The sequence below is a fragment of the Panthera onca genome, chromosome A1 (genome assembly GCF_046562875.1).
Source record: "Panthera onca isolate mPanOnc1 chromosome A1, mPanOnc1 haplotype 2, whole genome shotgun sequence".
In the NCBI taxonomy this organism is placed as follows: domain Eukaryota; kingdom Metazoa; phylum Chordata; class Mammalia; order Carnivora; family Felidae; genus Panthera; species Panthera onca.
In genome coordinates, this window is record NC_138339.1 from 77,756,704 (window position 1) to 77,776,525 (window position 19,822).

A 19,822-nucleotide genomic window follows, 5' to 3' on the forward strand; every position below is an offset into this window, starting at 1 on the left:
TAAAAGAATCAATAAAATCAGCTAGGAGACACTGTTTATGAATCAAAAACTAAGCTTTAGCCAGATACCAAAAATGTCAGTACCATGATGCTGGACTCCCATCATCAAGAATTGTGAGAAATAAATGTCTGTTGTTTATAAGCCACATGGTCTGTGGTACCTTGTGATAGCACCCTGAATGAACTAAGACAACAAAGGGGTCTGGCACCACAAAGGGTTTTTGATACAGCTGATGTTTTATTTCCATCTTAAAAGAAATGTTAGATAAAACAAAGAATGCATGCAATCTCTTTGTTTGAAAAATACATTTCCATAAAAATATGGCCATTTGAGACTAGAACACAAGATATACATGGAAAATGGTGAAAAAAAGATTGGGGAGGGCCTTACATGCTAAGCTAAGGAATATGAACCTTATCCCATCAGATGCCATAGAATAATAATGCCCAACAGAACTTTCTGCAATGATGGAAATATCCTATACTGTGCAGTCCAATATGGTAGCCAATACACTCATGTGACTATTTATCTGTGAAATGTGGCTAGTGCATCTAACAAACAGAATTTAATTCTAATTTACTCAAGTTTTTAAAGGCACATGTAGTTGGCTACCATATTGCACAGCCATAAAGCACAAATTATAAGCACAGAGAATGATTGGATCTACACTTCAAAAGGAATGCTAGCTGTTTAGAATGTAGGTTGAAAGACAGATATACTTAGGAGTGAAGAGACAAGTTAGAATAGTACCACCAGTAGTCAAATGATATGAGCCTAAAGGAACGTGATATTAGTGAAGCTGGCCAAGTGGTAATGTAGTCAAGAGCTATTTAGAAAATGAAACTCTATGAGTGGATGTAGAAGGTAAACAAAAGGGAGACTTGGCATGGCTCAGGTTTCTAGTTCAAGAAACTATGTATATGGTGATACCATTTACCTTTAGAGAACAGTGAGGGAAAAGTTTGGGGACAAAAATGATGGTTACAAGTTTCAACTTTATGAGTTTGAATCATACATCCAGTAAAAGTTGGGTGGTTATACATGATGGAAACTCAGAGGCAGTTAATAACTTAGAGGTGGTATTTAAAGAAGTGAATTTTTGATGGATCACTCAGAACACATGGGCAGTCAAACTGCAGAGTTAAGGAAAGGACCTAGAAAATTCCCAAATATAAAAGAGGTGAAAGTCATTCTCTTCACAAACATTTAATAAAGTCATTGTCTTCCAGGAACTGGGTAGGGTCTTTAGGGAATAAATATGAATAAGATATGGACTGTTCTCCAGATTAGAGGTGTAAAAGAATTCTAAGAGCAGGAAGACGAGTCCTTGGAGAAATAAGTTCATGGATAACATGGGCAACAAATATTGAAAGAGTTAAGAAAATCAGAAGATGAAGTAAGAGATAAAATATTGAGTGCTACAGGAAAGACAGGAAAAGTGTCCATGAACTGATGTGAAAAGGTTATTAATTATCCCCTGCAAGGGCACTTTTAGAATGGTAGAAGTAAAACCAGACTTCAACAACCAGAGGAGGAAATGAAAGGTGTGAAAATAGGGACATTTCAGTGGAGGTTATCTCTCCCTTCTCACCCACGCTATTCCTACACATTAGTTTTATTCAGATTCTTTCTCTCCATGATTTCTGAAGGACCTTTCTTTCCTTTAACTTCAATATTTCTTTTTCTACTAGCTCTTTTCGTATTACTAATATCTAAATATACTTCAACATTACATTCTTAAATGAATACTCCTCTCTCTCTTCTATTCAATACTTCTCCCTGACAGCATAGCCGAGACCAAAACATATCCCAGGAGAAAAGGCCGACTGAAAAGTAGATTCAATTATAGGGAAAGTTTTTAGATCATTCATGTTGATTAGGAATAACAAGACTTCTATTCAAATTTAATAGTTTTTGCTGTATTAAGTGACTGTCCAAATAGTTTTGTCTATGGGAATGAGATTTCCAAGCAGCCCCCACCAATTAGCTTGATCTCTTGCAACATACTCCTAAAAGTTCAATGTGTTATCACAAAAAGCATCTACTTTACCCTAGATGTTAAGCTCCTTGAGAAACAATATCATCTTACTTATCCTTTAAGATCCAATGCTCAGAACAGTTTATGAAGTGACATAATAGTCACTCAAACTTAATCATGAAATGATTTGACTGGAATTAAACGTGGCCCATACAATAACTTGTCCAACCACTTCTTTGCATAGTCACATACATCACTATTTTACAAACACTCCCCAACCACTGTGCCACATATGAAAATGGTTTACTGATGTGCCAAAACAAAAATACCCTCAGCCCTTGGGTTGCTATCAGGGTTCAAGGTGGACAGACATCAGGGTAAATAGTCTCAAGCATTTACCCCACATGGATATTAATTTCTAAGTATGGCATGACATGGAAAAGGTTGGGAAGCATTGCCCTGGCCCAGATACCCCCAACAAATTAACCTCATTGCTTTTGCCTCCCAGAACTGCATACCTGATGAACACTGCTTAAATACAGAAAATCCTGTTATCACATGTAAAAAACAAAAACAGAGGAAAGAAATAGTTTTAAAAGCATTCCCTAAAGCCAAGATTATTACAGGTGAAAACAGAAAAGACAAGTGGAAGAGATCAGAAAAGAGTAATGAAAGAAGAAAAATAATAGTCATCACTATTAAAATTCATTAAGCAGTTATTATGCCCCAGGAACTGTGCTAAATGTTTTGTAGAGATTCTTCACACAATCCTTTCTGGTAAATACTATCATTTTCTCTATTTTGCAACACCTAAGCTAAACCTTAGGGTTGCCATTTAACTCACCCAAGGATATACACCAAGTGTATTCTCATAAAAAGCTACTATAAGAACTCAGGGAATCTGACTTCCCATCAGGCTACACTGAAATGGGATCATGATAGAATAATAGAACAGAAGTCAGGAGTGGAAAAATTACTCAAGAACTAAATTACTCAAGAATACAGCCCAACTGTTCAGAATAAAGACTCTCCTCGTAGAATAAAGAACACTTGGGGAGCGCTAGGTGGTTCAGTCAGTTGGGGGTCCGACTTCGGCTTAGGTCATGATCTCACCGTTCAGTTTGTGAGTTCAAACCCCTTGTCAGGTTCTGTGCTGACAGCTCAGAGCCTGGAGCCTGTTTCATATTCTGTCTCTGTCTCTGTCTCTCTCTCTCTCTGTTCCTCCCCTGCTCATGCTCTGTGTGTCTCTCAAAAAGTTAATAAACATTAAAAAAAATAAGAAAAAAAAAGAACACTTAGTAATTTGAAGGTAGTGACTTTACAGACTGGTGGTAAAATTGCAGTATACTTTTTGAGCCAGGCATGAGAACTGGCACTTTAAACTGATGGATTAGGGGCCCCTGGGTGGTTCAGCTGGTTAAGCATCTGACTTCTGCTCGGGTCATGATCTTGCAGCTCGTGAATTTGAGCCCTGCATTGGGCTCTGTGCTGACAGCTCAGAGCCTAGAGCCTGCTTCAGATTCTGTATCTCCCTCTCTCTCTCTCTGCCCCACCCCCACTCACACTGTCTCTCTCTCAAAAATAAATAACTGTTAAAAAAAATTTTAAAACACTGGATTAAAAAACATCTAGCAAGATGGGTATGAATAATTTATATTCCTCTTTGAAACCTAGAGCAAAGATGGATCAGGGAGGTAAACATCTGTTGTTTTTGGTGACTGCATCCTTTTCCTGTTTGCACTCATATTCCTTTACTGGTAGTATCTCTACCACAATAGTCTGGTGAGATATTAGGATTGCTACCATCTCTGCTAAAAGATAGGCCAAATTTATTTCTCCATCCAAGGAATTCAATCCCTGAGCTGAGGGACAAAAAAAATTGAAAACCACTGCATATCTATACAGTAGGGTGGAAAGAAACTTCTGTTTTGGGTTCTTATCTCCTAAGCTGCTTTTAGTTCCTACCTATTACCAAAACCTGATTCTTTAGTTACTCTTTGACTTTTTGAGATATAAATAAATAAATAAATAAATAAATAAATCCCTTCTAGTTTAAGTTAGCCAGGGCTGTTTCATGAAACCATGTTTTATGGTTACTATTTCAACCAAAATAGTAAGTGATACAAGCAGTAACCTAATTCTTTAATATTAGAAGGAAGCAGGAAAGGAAAAGTATATATAAGGAGATAGATGAGGGATGTCATTTCTTTCTTTCTTCGAGGGAGGGAGGGATGTTATTTCTTTTGAGAAACCTAATGACTATTTTCCCTAACTAAACATTTATTTTCTTAGTCTAGTCAAACCTATTCCATTTATTAAATATCTGGGTGCAAATATTATGCTTAGTCCTGGATGAAAAATAAGTAAATTGCCTCTGCTCTCATAGAGTTTCTCTAAGTTCTCCATCAACTTCATTTCTCAATGATCTTGGACATATGAAATTGGTATATCACTGATACATAATTACCTTGACATTTTGGCATTTGACCTCAAAGCCAAATTAACATTTTACAATATTTTAAGTGTACGGCTAAACATTTTGGGAAGGTTAAGTTTCATCTGTGCAAAGAATATCAATTCTTTAAGAATGTATACTTGTTAAATATATTTCCAAGCTCTGAGTCTTTGTATAAAACATTCAATATATACTATCTAGCTGAACAAATGATGCCAAACCAGGACAATTTGTACATGTTGAGAAAATTCCACTTTCCAAGGATGCATAAACACATAGAATGGAGTCCCAAAAAGGCAGAGACTTCTCGCATCTTGAGCCCTGCTAATTCTCACCACAGGGCCCACCACTGACACAATTTAAGTGCTCAAGAGTATTTACCAAATAAATGGCAGTGAGAAAATATATAAATGTTAAATAGTGAAAGTATTCCCTATTTTTGCCTAAAATGAGTGATTCCTATTGATGTCTTATGATTTTACAAGCTTCTTGTAAGTAACCAGACGGGAAAGATATCGTTACCAATCCCACATCCATAATTCAATAATGAATTGCTCCAGGAGGAATTGAGGTAGAAATATGTATGATTAGATTAATAGAAGTTGCTGTAAAATAACACTACTCCCAGACTGTGTCTAGCAAATCAAGAAAACCTTTGGAGGAGGGAAGGGAAGCAGGGAATTGAGGTAGGATATTAAATTATTTGAGCTTGGCACAGACACAATAATCAATAAATGCCAAGGTTAACTCACTTTTTAAAAATAAAATTTGAGACTCTTAATATTCACAAAACTCATTATGTTTTAAACAGAAAGATACTGTGCATATAATATTCACTTGTTTTTTGTTCGAAAATAAGCTAGCCATCCTTATGTACAGTATCACTTTAAATTGGTTACTTTAAGTAATCACAGGAAGCAGGATGGTTAGTAGGCATGTTGGAAAAGTTCAGACAGAGCTAGGTTTCAATGCAGTTTTGCCATGGCCCAACCATGTGTCCTTGGACAAATTATTTAAAATAATGTTAAAAAATAAAATAAAATAAAATAAAATAAAATAATTATTAAATTAAAATAAAATTAAATTAAAAAAATAATGTTTCAGTTAGAAAGTAAGGTTATTTTAAAGAAAACTAATTTTGTGTCTTAGCTTATTGGTATAGGAACAATTAAGATTAAATTAATATTGTGTAATTACTAGACACTAGGTATTAATAGTACTTGCCTTTTATTACCTTTTCATAGCATCCTGTGTGTTCTTCATTATAACAATTGTTTGATTAGTGTCTCTCTGCTCCTCTAGTCTATAAGTGCCATGGAGGAAGAAATGTCTATTTCGCTCACAACAGATCCCCAGTGCCTAGTTATGAGCAGCTGAATAAATACTGACTGCCTAAATAAAGGCCAGCATACTAAATTTCATGCTCATCTCCACTATATAAAGTACCTTTCTTTCCCCATTTTTAATGAGGAGATCTTACACTGGAAAGGTTAAGTGACTTGCTAAAGATCAGAAAGGAAGAAAGGGTCAGGATTGGAATCTAAGCCTTGGTCTCCTAATATACCATATTGAATACAAAATGAAAAAGCATCAATGCCATGGCATGAAAAAAGAAATAATTTCCTGCTTTTAAGGCAAGGACCATTCTTCACAAAGTTATACCAAAATTGCTTATAATAATTGTTTATAATAATCAACCTACATGCTAAAAAATAATGACCCTACAACTTTTTTTCTTGTTTTATAGATTTTACTGTGACAAGAATGTCCTACAGAGAGAAAGGAAATCTAAGTATTAATGGAGATGTTCATTCCTTCCTATTCTATCAATAAGAAGCAAATACCATTAAATTGCTAAATCTTCACCATCTATAACAATATAAAAAAAAAATTAGAATGTCTAATGTCAACCATTAGACAACCACTTATACAACGCCTATCATATGTTGTACATAATATTTAGCACTTAGGATATAGCAGAAGATAAGACAGACAAGGAGCCTCTTATCATAGAAACTGGGTATTTTTAATATTAGGAAGCCTACTCTTTCCTTTGTAAACATTTTCCAATTTCTACTGAGATATCTAATTGTTCTTTGGAATATTTTCAGGTTCCAAGTGAATGTTATTTCTAGTTGCATATTCATTGTAACTGAATTAGATTAAAACAAAACAATTTGGAAATTTCATGGAGTTCAAGTATTTTACAAATAAAATATTCTCCTCATAAATGTTACCACATAAGAGTTAGGGAAATGATTTTCACCCATTCTTTCCCGTGACACAAATAAACTAGCACTGGTGTGCTGTGACAAATACTTTTAAAGTGGGGAGGCAAAATGAGCATTCACCAAAATAAATAATTCACTAAAATAAATAATTTCATCCCATAATCTGGAAGCAAATATATGAGTTCTGAACATTGCCCAAACACTGTCAGCAACAATCAAGCTTTGGACATCAGGAAGCCAGCTAATTTTAGGACTTGAACTGAATGAATATATTAGATGCTGGTTAAAGAGCACAGTTTTCCTAAGCTATAGTTCAGAATTTGGCTTTTAACATACAATATGTTAGTGAGTTATCCAATAGAGTCATACCGAAAAGTCTGTACTCTTCTGAGCATTATAGAAATGAAGACAGAAAATCAATGGCAATAAACATTATATATAAGATTTATAAAAGCAAATTATAGAAGCAAAATAAAAACACAAGGATCATCCCAAAGTTATCATCAGGCCCATAATTTACAAGTATAAGAAATATAATACTCAGGGTACTCTGGACTTTCATAGGACTATACAGATAGCACTAAATAACAGATAGTGAGAAAAATAATTTCTGCTTCAATCTTTATATCAAAATCTTCTAATCTTTATATCAAAAACAAAGTCTCAGTTTGGTGGTAATATGTCTTTAACACCTCACGAATATTTACTTACTTCCACTTTAACAGAAAGTGGACCTGGATTCACTGGCTTTGTGAACCAATAGTACCCACCTCAGATAATGCGATTTACACCAGTGGTTCTCAAATGTTTTGGTCTTTTACATTCTTAAAAATTATTCAGGATTCCAAAGAATTTATATTTATGTGAACTATGCATATCAATATTTAATGTTAATTAAACGTAAGAAACTTTTAAAATATCATTTAAAATAAATCCATTACATGTTAACTTTTTTATGAAAAATATATTGTCAAAAAGAAAACCAAAAAAGTGAAAAAGTCACACTGACAGACTTTTCCAAATCCCTTTAATGTCTGGCTTAAATAAACAGAACTACATAGAAAAAGATAAACTGCCAGGTTTTCATATTTTCTCCTGCAATCATTTCCAATGTGTTTGGTTGAAATATATGAAGAAAATTGCTGTTCACATAGATATGAACTTGGAAAAAGGAAGACCATTTTAATAGCCTTCTTAGATACTAGTGCGTAGTTTGTTTTTTAATACTACACCAAAACTCCACAAGAGGTAAAAACTACTTAGTGCTTCCTCAGCACTTTTCTTGGATGGATCCTTCAAAGAGTGAAGCCTTGGCTCTGTAAGTCAACTCTTCAGAGAGGGAGTAACCAACGAAGCCACTTTAATCATCTTATAGATTTTCAACCTTGTAAGTCTTATTACAGATTTGTTCTAAGTCAATCTTATAACATGGAATATTTAAATATTATGATTGATGCCATAAAACAATTTACATCAGTAATAAAAGAATGTATCAAATGAAGGTTATCATAATAAATGTCACCAATTGGATTATATCATTCCTTTTCAACTTTATAAGGCATTAAGTAGAATAATAAGTGGCAATCAATCATCTACTTTTATTCATAACCTGATATTTACAACATAATGACCTGGTCTACTTAATCAAAAGTCTGATCATATGTCAGACCTAGACATCTTGTTAAAGGGGAAAAAAAAGAAGGAAAAAAATTCAAACAAAGAGTGGAATTTACAATCCTGGATTATCGTTAGACCCCGTGGGACACTAGATAAATCACTTTACTCTCCTGAGTCATCTTTGTCATATTTAAGGTGTCATTTAAGTCATCATTTCTGTTCCAAATCGAATATTTAAAGAACTCCACAATCTAGCATTCTATAGTAAGAATAGGCTCAAAAAATTTATTTTGTAAATTTAAACTTTTGAATGACTTAGAACTACTATTTATAGATGAATTCATTTTAGAAAGGATTTTTCAGAGGGTGAAATATCAAATTTATCCACTAATTCAAAATTTGGTATATATAAAGTCAGATATATTTAGTTTTGTTAGGTATTAAATAATTGCTCCAATATTAAAAGTGACTATATTTGCCATTTTTTTTTTCCTTTGCCACATAGGAAAGGAAATGTTATCATGCAACTGATAACATTGTGCATTTAAATACTTTGTGCCATGCAAAATGAATGCTAACTGTTTCTGACTAATGGGGTATATGACATAGATTGAAGCATACAAAATTGTTACTTTTCCAGGTCGAAAACAGTGGAATGCAGGAAACCTCATATAGTATAAGCAAATTACTTAAGGGAAGATTAAAGACCAATAACAAGAAAATGCTGGTAAGGAATAACTTTTCTTCTTTTAAATTTTATGAGATAAAATATTCATAAGGTTTTTCTGCACTACTATTATTCCAAATAATAATGATCTTCTAGTAAGTAACAGTACCGTACAAAGAACTCTAGGACTCACAGACACTACTAAATAGGAATCCTGCCCTTAAGAGGTCTGCATTCTGATAGGCAAAATGAAAGTACGCAACAATATATAAAGCAGAAAGACAGAAGTATTACAAGATAGTGTGGTCAAATACAAGATTAGTTCCTAAGCGGAAAGCATGCCCTTTGAACAAGGTAAAGAGATTTGGAGGTGAGGTATTAATTTATAATTTATAAATGAAAGCGAGTAACAATTTGGTTGTTTAACTTCTTATGGTACATAGGCTTTTAAAGACAACCGTCATGATCTCAGGCAGGCACCCTTGATAATGGGGGCAGGGAGGAGTAACACCAGGTCAAAGAAATCTGCCTTGCTAGGTCACCAGGCAGCCCATCTTAGGCCTGCAGGGAAAGCTCACTGAGGCTTCGCCTCACCTGACCGTCCTGACGACGAAGTACACCAGCACCGCGCCGCTCACCACCATCAACACGGTCAGGGCCCGCTGGGTCATTGGCTTGTCGCCGGGGTTGGGGCTCACAGCAAGGCTGCCACCCAATGAGTCTTCTTCCCCGGCCTTCCCTCCTGAGTCTTCTGACGCAAGTCCTGCCCGGGGGCTGCTGCCATTGCCGCCCTCAGAGCCCCGCGGCCCTTTAGCTTCTGCGGGAGCGCGGCCCGTGGACTGGGCAACGGCGGGACCCGGAGGCACGGGCGACAGGGTCCGCGGCCCGCGGTCCGGAGGCCCGGGGTCCGGCGCGGCCTCGGCCGCCTGCAGCAGCACAGCCAAAGGCCCTCCCAAACCTGGCAGCAGTAGCAGAAGCAGGAAAGCGGAGATCAAGAGGGGACTGAGGCAGCAGTTGCAGTGCGGGGCCTTCATCGTCCCCGGACCGTCCTCTCACCACGCGGGAGCCGCCAGGCTCGCCGCCCTGGCTCCAAGAGGAACCATGGGCGCAGCGGAGAACGAAGAAGAGGTGACCAAATCGGGAACTGAGGCCCAGCCGTGGCAGATGGTAGGGGCAGCAACAGCGGCAGCGGCCAGGAAAACCGGAAGTTCGTACATCTCAGCAGCCAGTGATACTACGGACGCTTTAGGTTGCTAACAAGTAGGGGCAGGCGCGTCCAATGACGTCAGGCGCGCCTGGTAGTCTGCGCACGCGCTTTGCCAGGACAAGGGCAAATGTTTAGGTTTCATCACAGGTAAGAAAGTAAACACGAAAGGATGGTGTAAAGTGTGCAGCAACTCTGCTTGGGAAAACCATGAGAAATTGGAAGCTCATAATTGAGGTCCTTGGTGCAAAACTGCAGAAACACAGCTAATCATTGATCAAGCGAGCTTGACTTTGCCTCAGCTCAGGTACAAATTACGGTCATGTTTCCGACTGTCTCTAAGACCCTGACTCCCTTTCCTTAGTGCATTTACTTTAGAAACTTGTGATTGTAAATTCATTCTCTGCCTTTTTGAGATACAAATCCTTTTAAAAGTTCTTGCCAGTTTTACAACCAAAGGCTGTATTTCTTAAGGAACATCTTTTTTGAAATGTGATCAACAAAGAAGACAGCCACCCTATTAAGTCCCAGGCTCTGTGGAAGGGTAGGAGAGCCTAACTCAGGCAGGCCCTTGACCAAGTTCTAAAACTATCTTCTGTCACAAAACTATGAGAAAAATTAACCATTTCCCTCCGGGAAGACCAATTAGTAAACACAGGTGTTCTATGATGCACCCTACCTCAGCTTTTAAACTCTCCAGCTGTGTCTGAGGACTTGAACTAGAATAGAGTTGTGCGATAATTTTGAGTAAAATCTTCCTTATCTGTTTAACTTTGACATCAGTAATATAGAATGTTGGTTTGAGCAGATAACTATAAACAAAAGAGGCCGGACCGCAAGCCAAAGTGAATATTTGTTCTTATTTAAAAAACTTACTTATTCAACAAATTGACTAGAAATTCTACTCCTTGATTAGCATTGTGGTAAATTAGGTGTATCGGACAATAGACAAATAAGATTGGATCCTTGCTCTTATAGCACTTAAGTTCAAGTAGAGATAACACAATGAGCAGTTACATTAATTCTGAATTCTGAAGTGTTACAAATGACAAGTACAGATCTAGGGTAAAACTTTTGTAAAGGGCTTTTGTAGGTAGTGTAGATAGGATAATATCTTTTAGCCACTTGGAAGTAACAGAGTAATGCAATTGCTCCTGCCTGGTAAAATTACAGGGACTAGACATCTTAATTCTGGGTTGCAGTGTGAGGGAGAGCATTAGTGACACACCCTAATTTTAGCTTTCAACCTGGCACTTATCAGTAATAAAATGGCTGTTTGGATTTTCTATCTTCCTTTATTCACAGTTTTCATCGGAGTCGTATATAGAAGAGTGTTGGTATTATATGCTCTCCACCACCTCTCAAAAACCTCCAGTATACAACACATCAACCCCCCCACCCCCCAAAAAAAGGTATCATCTTTCCTTCCTTAAAATATATCATTTTACCAGTGTGTACTTTATTTTGATTTGATGGCATTATTCTTCTCCAAGATGCTCAAGTATAAAATTGGAGTCATCCTTTGCAATTGGTTTACCATCTGCAGCAGTCTTTGCCAGTAACTGGAATATACAAAGTACTAAATAATTTAAATAGCAGAGTCAAATTATTGTTTCTAAATGATTAGAGTATGTCATGTTCTGATTTTTTCCCAAATATTACTCTCAGCCACCTGAATCAGAATCTGAAATGGAGTATGTTTAAAATGCAGGTTTAGGTCACTATTCCAGAAATTCTGAGCTAGAATTCTTGGGATTGGGGACAAGGACCATCTGCATTTTTACTAAGCTCTCAGAGTGATTTTCATTTCCATTAAAGTTTAAGGATCTTTTTCCTTTCCCTTGCCACATGCATCCAGATGTTGTCAAATCTTACCCACTTCCCTCTCATCTTTTTCATTAATTCTTTTTTGTGCTTCTGACAGGGAATCATTTTTTTATATTGCTAGGGCTATTATGTTGGTTATTTGGGTCCCAGCCCTTTTTACCTTTAATTAAACTTTATGTACTACTGCTGGGGTAAACTTTCAAGCTCAGATCTCTTTTAAAATAACAACACCAAGTATATTTTTACCCAGAGATTTTTAGTCCTCAACAACAGTGAGGACTGAAAACCAGCTACAAATTATTGAGTTCTTGGAAGAACACTATTATTTCCAAAGCATAATGAAAAAAAATATTTTCAATTTCATCACAGGAACTAGGAGCAAGTTTCCCAGGAGAAAATACTATATTTTGCTTGTGTATAAAATGACAATTTGAGCCACACATGTCTATTTAAAAAACATTATATAATTATACCCAACTATATAATTAGTGTTTCTGAATTATCACTATTAACAATAAAACTGCATGTTCATTTCCTTGTTTTCATTTGGCTTGTCAACAAGTTGTGCCGACCACTAGAGATTTAGAAACATATAAGTGAGAAAAATTCTTATAACAAAGAATTTATATAAACTTACTTAAGTTAATATGCATAATGGGAAAAGGTTGTCATTATTCTGATTTATCAAGGAATACCTCAGCTGACCGACAACAGTCTTCCATGAAAATACAGTGGCCTGCTGAGTAAAGTCTAAAGCCTACAGTCTGGTATTGAATAATGATACTGAGTACTAATTAAGTATCTATTGTGTACTAGAATTCATATTATCAAATGTTAAGCTATTATGTGTTTAATCCTCACAAAAAAGCCATCATTATTCTTGTTTCGTAATTAAGGAAACTGAAACACAGGATCATCATTTGGGTGAAAATCCATTTGAGTGAAAAAGAGCTGGGCAGTCTAGCAGCAGAGGGGGGCTATTTCCTCTTACATTTTTATCTTCTCCTAATTAAGAGTTTCCAATTTTTGACCCTAGCTTATAGTCTCAACCAGCTTGTCTCGAATCAGTGCTCCATAACCAATAGCAAAAAGATCTCAGTGGCATACAGCAAATAGGCATTTATTTTGCACATGTTTGATGAAGCTGAGGTTGACTAATTTAAGCTGACCTTGTATAGGCTTGGTTCCAGGCCAAAGACTGAGTTCACTTTTACTCCAGGCACCTCTCATTCTGGGATCTCATGGCCTCCTGGGTCATGTCCTTCACAAGTCTAAGATCAGAACTTCACGAAGCAGAATGGGTGAGTGGAAAGGCAATAGGCATAATTCTCAAGGAGACAATAGGCATAATGAGAAATGAGGAGCCATGTGCATCTTTTTTTAAACGAAAACAACTGGTTACCACAAAGTCCTACCTTATGCCCTTGACATGCATTTCATTGGAAAGAGATGTGTTACATGGGCACTTCTGGCTTTCAGGAATCTGGGAATTTTAATATTTAGATGGATGTTTTCTAGTCTCTAGCCAAATTGTATTTATGCTAACAAAGAAAAAAAAGAAAGTTTATATTGATAGGTATTTCATTTTTAGTTCAATGGAATGGCGAGCAAGGCTCAATAAGTGTTCCCTGGTGTTAGAATCTCCTTGTCCACTAAAATGAGGGAAGATGGGAGGATGGCTCAACTGTAATAGTCATTCATAGTCATATCTGACTGAAGGAATCTCTTACCTTTTAAGGGGCAGAAACTTCCATATCAGTGGATTGTCTATATTCTGAAATCCAAAAGTAAACAGAGTCCAATTGTCCAGAAAAGAGAATATGAACTGATTACATAACCAAGAGGCCAAGAGAATTTACTGAAACCTAGAGTATAAAGGCAGAATTAGAATGTCAGTTAGACAACTAAAGCGCAATAGTCAAGAATAAGGGAACAGTGCTATTGGGATAAGCGCAGCATAACCAAGTAGGAACATGAATAAATGTTAGAATTAAGTGTCTAAAAGAAAATTACCACACTAATGGGCTATGGTTCCTGAGAGGAAAGAAAAAGGTGAGCCTACAGTTGCTCTGGACCTCTGTTTGGGGAAAATTTCCCAGCTCCAATGCAGTGATCTGAAATTCAGTCAGAATATGGAAGTCTTTCTTATCTAAGGAGGCAGAGATGAATGAGAGTTTGAAGTGGTTGGAATCTGTGGGGCAGGGATTAAGAGAAGGAGTCTGTAGAGTTATGTCATTCATATGAGGGTTCCCCATAAGTCCTTTACTGAGAGCTGGGCTGGACAGCCACAGGCATGGCCCCTCAACGCTTACAGGAGAGTAACTGCTACAGAGGTGAGAGCAGAACAGAGATGTTAAGACATTAGAGTGCTGAGGACCTTGAAATTTTGGCCCAGACATACTGAATAGACCTTAATAACTCCTAACAACATGGAAATCAAGCTGAGTCACTGCTGAATGATAAAGGCCACACCCAGAGAAAGGCCCACTCTAACAAAGCTTAAAACCAAGGCCTAATATGATTCTTAGAGGACGCAGAGTTTGGAGTTCCAACCTCTCCAGTTTAGAGGGACTTAGAACATAGAAAATATAGCCTCAGGAACAGAGATAGAAAGATTCAAGAAAAGTGAACAGAACCTCATGATCTTAAGGGACACTATTATATGATTTAATATGTGCATTGGAGCTCCAAAAGAATAATCAGAATATAGTGAGGCAATAAACATTTTTGAAAAATGAGAGCAGAAAATGTTTACTTACAGTGCCAAAAGGATCACATCAGAATACAAAGAAAACTACCTTTAGGCATATCAGACTCCTATAGACAGTCACAAATATCATAATCCAAAATAGAATATCTTGAAGGGAGATATATAAAAACAGATGCATTACATTCAAAAAACAATGATAGAAATGAAGGCATACATTTAATTAGAAACAATATAGACTAGGATACAAATGTAAAGACATCTTTAAGTTGCTAGAAAAATAAAACAGCTATTAATCTTGAATTAAATGGGTGATAAAATTAGCTTCTAAAATATATGGTGAAATAAAAATATTTTCAGGCAATTGAAATACAGATGCCATTGTATAACATTGGGTCAAAAGTTTACAAATATTAGGTTACAGCAAATAATTACCCTTCAATAAACAAAATACATTTTTAAAAATATCTTCATCAATAGGGAGTAAATAACACAAAACTATTCCATATGATATAATCTACACTAGTTAACCACAACTGCATTACTGGTTTTCATTGGACACAAATTGGCATATCTAACTTCTCTGCCAGGCTTTATAAAGAAAAATAGTAAATAATGACAATGTGTGAGCTCACGTATGGTAAAGGTAGAAAATCATTGCTATAAAAATAATGTTACTGCAAAAATTCATGATCTTAATTTTACTTAATTGTATCTGAATTCCATATGTCTAGTGTAAATTTATCCTTAAAAAGTTCTGCCAAACAGGTAAAACAAGAATGTCTAATTGTGCAGAATTCGTCTGTATTATGTACTAACAAATCAGGGTCTTTTTATATCATTTTACACAAAATTGTTGCCTTCCAAAGTACTCCTTCCAAATGGGACAGTGTTATATGAGTGAGATTTTAATGTTTCTAAAATTCTCTTTTCTAAAGACTTTTAAATAGATAACCTATAGAAATGAGATTCATACAAGAATGCCTATTGGATTCAGTGCAGCTTGAAGTTAAGCTAGGATTTCAAAATATTTGAAGCTGAGAAAACTGCTAAGTGCTTGTTTTTGATAGCACAGAATGGGTTTAAAGATTTTTTTTATCATTTGGGAGGGATTTCTTCCATTTATTTATTTTTATATATAATTTATTGTCAAGTTAGCTAACATACAGTATATGTAGGGTGCTCTTGGCTTTGGAAGTAGATTCCTGTGATTATCACTTACATAAAATACCTAGTGCTTATCCCAACAAGTTCCCTCTTCAATGCCCATCAACCATTTTCCCCACGACCTCCTCACCCCAATCAACTCTCGGTTTGTTCTCTGTATTTAAGAGTCTCTTGTAGGGGTGCCTGGATGGCTCAGGTCATGATCTCATGGCTTGTGAGTTCAAGCCCCCTGTCAGGCTCTGTGATGACAGCTCAGAGCCTGAGGCCTGCTTCAGTTTCTGTTTACCTTTCTCTCTGCCCCTCCCCCGCTCACACTCTGTCTCTTAAGGTTTGCCTCCCTCTCTGTTTGTAACTTATTTTCCCTTGCCTTCCCCTATGGTCTTGTGTTAAGTTTCTCAAATTCCACATCTGAGTGAAAACATACGATACCTGTTTATCTGACTGACTTACTTCACTTGGCATAATACCTTCCAGTTCCATCCACGCTGCTACAAATGGCAGGATTTCATTCTTTCTCATTAACAAGTAGTATTACATTGTACATATAAACCACATCTTCTTTATCCATTCATCAGTTGATGGACATTTGGGCTCTTTCCACAATTTGGCTATTGTTGATAACGCTGCTATAAATATTGGGGTACATGTGCCCCTATGAATCAGTGCTCCTGTATCCTTTGGATAAATTCCTAGTAGTGCTATTGCTGGGTCATAGGGTAATTCTTTTTTTAATTTTTTGAGGAACCTCCACACTGTTTTCCCCAGGGGCTGCACCAGTTTGTATTCCCACCAACAATGCAGAGCGTCCCCCTTTTTCCACATCCTTGCCAATATCTCTTGTTTCCCAAGTTGTTAATTTTAGCCACTTTGACTGGTGTGAGGTGGTATCTCAATGTGGTTTTGATTTGTGTGTTGCTGATGATGAGGGATGTTGAGCATCTTTTCATGTGTCTGTTAGCCATTTGGATGTCTTCTTTGGAAAAGTGTCTATTCATGTCTTCTGCCCATTTCTTCACTGGCTTATTTGTTTTTCAGGTGTTGAGTTTGGTAAGTTCCTTATAGATTTTGGATACTAACCCTTTATCCGATATGTCATTTGTAAATTGACATAGTAATGAAAAGCCATTCTGAGGAATACTGTATTATTGAAGATTGGTAGTGAGGACTGGGAAATTTAATCTCATTCTGGAAAAGAAACCTGGAGATTTATACTTTGAAGTGATAGAGAGGTAAGTCTACACAAACTGCAGATTCTTGGCCAATTCAAATTAAAGCAGGTATTAGACATTTATTTCTAGTCACTAGAGAGTGGTATTGTGTTAAACATCAAGGTAAAGGCAAATGTGTGTAGTAGATACATTAGGAGAATTTCAGAATTAGATTTTAGTCTACTCAGATGAAATCAAAATGCCTATGAAGAAAATTGCTTATCACAAAAATATAGGAATAGCGGAAAAGTATATTATTAACTGATTTCAATTTTTAAGTGTTCATTTAAAAACACTGTGTTATTGGGACACCAGGGTGGCTCAGTTGGTTAAGTGGCTGTCAGTTCGGGTCATGGTCTTGTGGTTCGTGAGTTCGAACCCCGCGTCAGCTCTGTGCTGACATCTCAGAGTCTGGAGCCTGCTTCAGATTCTGTGTCTCCCTCTCTCACTGCCCCTCCTCTGCTCACACTTTGTCTCTCTGTCTCTCAAAAATAAATAAACATTAAAAAATTTTAAAAAACTGAATTATTAAGAGACAAGCATACATTAGTTTAAGAAATATACATAGTGTATGTACATTTCCTATACCTGTGATAAGCTGAAAATCCTTTTTCACACTAACATGGAGAGTAAATCTAGAGCAGACTTTGGGTATTAGTCATCTTGGGTCTCAAAAGCTTGGGAATAACCAGTGAGCCCCAAGCAACCCCATTTCCTCTTTGCGTCCATGAATCTGTCATCCTCAAGGTACTCTCATTCTCCCAAACCTCCATCCCCAACATGTTCAAAATTTGATTATAGAAGTAATGCCACTAAACCTGGGAGGAGATACCAGGGAAATGACTCGTTAGTGGCTACCTGAGAGAATAAGAGATTTTATTTCTAGAACTTCCTTTCACTTTAGTTTTTATTGTGTCAATTCTGATATACTCTTCCCCTTTGCCTATTCTCCAAAGAGAGCACACCATCTTAAATTTTTGTTTTAATCTTTTTAAATCTTTTCATGTGTCTCTTAGTCATGTGGATGTCTTCTAAAGTGTCTATTCATGTCTTCTGCCCATTTCTTCACTGGATTATTTGCTTTTCAGGCACTGAGTTTGGTAAATTCTTTATAGATTTTGGATACTAACTCTTTATCTGATATGTCATGTGCAAATATCTCCTCCCATTTTGTTGGTTGCTTTGCAGTTTTGCTGATTGTTTACTTTGCAGTGCAGAAGCTTTTCATCGTGATGAGGTCCCAGTAGTTTTTTTTTTTTTTTTATTTCCCTTGCCTTCGGAGACGTGTCAAGTAAGAAATTGCTGCAGCTGAGGTCAAAGAGGTTGTTGCCTGTAATCTCCTCTAGGGCTTTGATGGTTTCCTGTCTCACATTTAGGTCTTTCATCCCTTTTGAGTTTATTTTTGTGTATGGTATAAGAAAGTGGTCTAATTTCATTCTTCTGCAGGTTGCTGTCCAGTTCTCCCAGCACCATTTGCTAAAGAAACTTTTGTTTTGTTTTTTTTTTTTGTTTTTTTCCACTGGATACTTTTTCCTGCTTTGTTAAAGATTAGTTGGCCATACAATTGAGGGTCCATTTCTGGCTTCTCTATTCTATTCCATTGGTCTGTGTTGTTAGTTAGTTTGTTTTTTTATTGCCAATACCATACTGTCTTGATGATTACAGCATTGTAGTACAGGTTAAAGTCCGGAATTGTGATGCCTCCAGCTTTGGTTTTCTTTTTCAACATTAGACTGTTTGGGATGTTTTGTGGTTCCATCCAAATTTTAGGACTGTTTGGTCTAGCTCTGAGAAGAATGCCAGTGCAATTATGATTGGGATTGCATTGAATATGTAGATCACTTTGGGTGGTTGTAGAGAGACAGGTCCTAAAGGTGTGGTGAGGAGAGAATTAGAAAGCACGGGGTTAAGACTCTCCAGGAGACAACGCACCGGTCTCCTGGCTCAAGCCTCGTTTATTTTTGCAAATTGTCTGATAAAAGCAAGCACATACAACATAGTATGTGGCATCCTGATGGGTCGTGCACCTGCAGTGTATTCCATACTGGGTCATGAGTACATCTGGCACCAGACAAAACATTCCTATCCCAGGCCTGGTGCCCATATGATGTCTTTCTGGAGAGAATGCACAGTCCTGGCGGCTTTCCACCTGGGAATGGAACTGCTTTAAGTTCCTTGCTGCTCCATCCCTTTCCTTCAAGACATTCTTACAGTGCCTCTGGCTTCTTGTCCTCCAACAAGTATTATTGACATTTTAACAATATTTGTTCTTCCAATCCATGAACATGGAGTGTTTTTACATTTCTTTGTGTCATCTTCAATTTCTTTCATAAGTCTTCTATAGTTTTCAGCATGCAGATCGTTTACAATCTTTGGGGTTTATTCCTAGGTATTTTATGATTTTTGGTGCAGTTTTAAATGGGATTGATATCTTGATTTCTCTTTTTGTTGCTCATTATTGGTGTATAGAAATGCAACTGTTTTCTGTACATTGATTTTATATCCTGCAACTTTGCTGAATTCATATATCTGTTATAGCAGCTGTTTGGTGGAGACTTTTGGGTTTTCCATGTAGAGTGTCATATCATCTGCAAAAAGTGAAAGTTTGACTTTTTTTGGCCAATTTGGATCCCTTTTATTTCATTTTGTTGTCTAATTGCTGAGGCTAGGACTTCCAACACTATGTTAAACAACAGTGGTGAGAGTGGACATCCCTGTCTTGTTCCTGATCTCAGAGGGAAAGCTCTCAGTTTTTCCCCAT

The 19,822-nt window shown here is 36.8% G+C and overlaps 1 protein-coding gene across 2 annotated transcripts in view; it reads right to left on the reverse strand.

The window, feature by feature from the left end:
* FAM174A (family with sequence similarity 174 member A) overlaps window positions 1-10,192 on the reverse strand; it is a 37,657-nt gene extending 27,465 nt beyond the window's left edge. Inside the window, exon 1 of one of the 2 annotated variants that reach the window (XM_060635298.3) lies at window positions 9,543-10,190. In XM_060635298.3, the coding sequence (XP_060491281.1) occupies window positions 9,543-9,982 (440 nt within the window). In that variant the 5' untranslated portion in view covers window positions 9,983-10,190. Of the gene's footprint in view, window positions 1-9,542 lie in introns of both variants that reach the window. The other variant, XM_060635299.3, reaches the window with a different exon arrangement.
* Window positions 10,193-19,822: the final 9,630 nt, after the last annotated feature.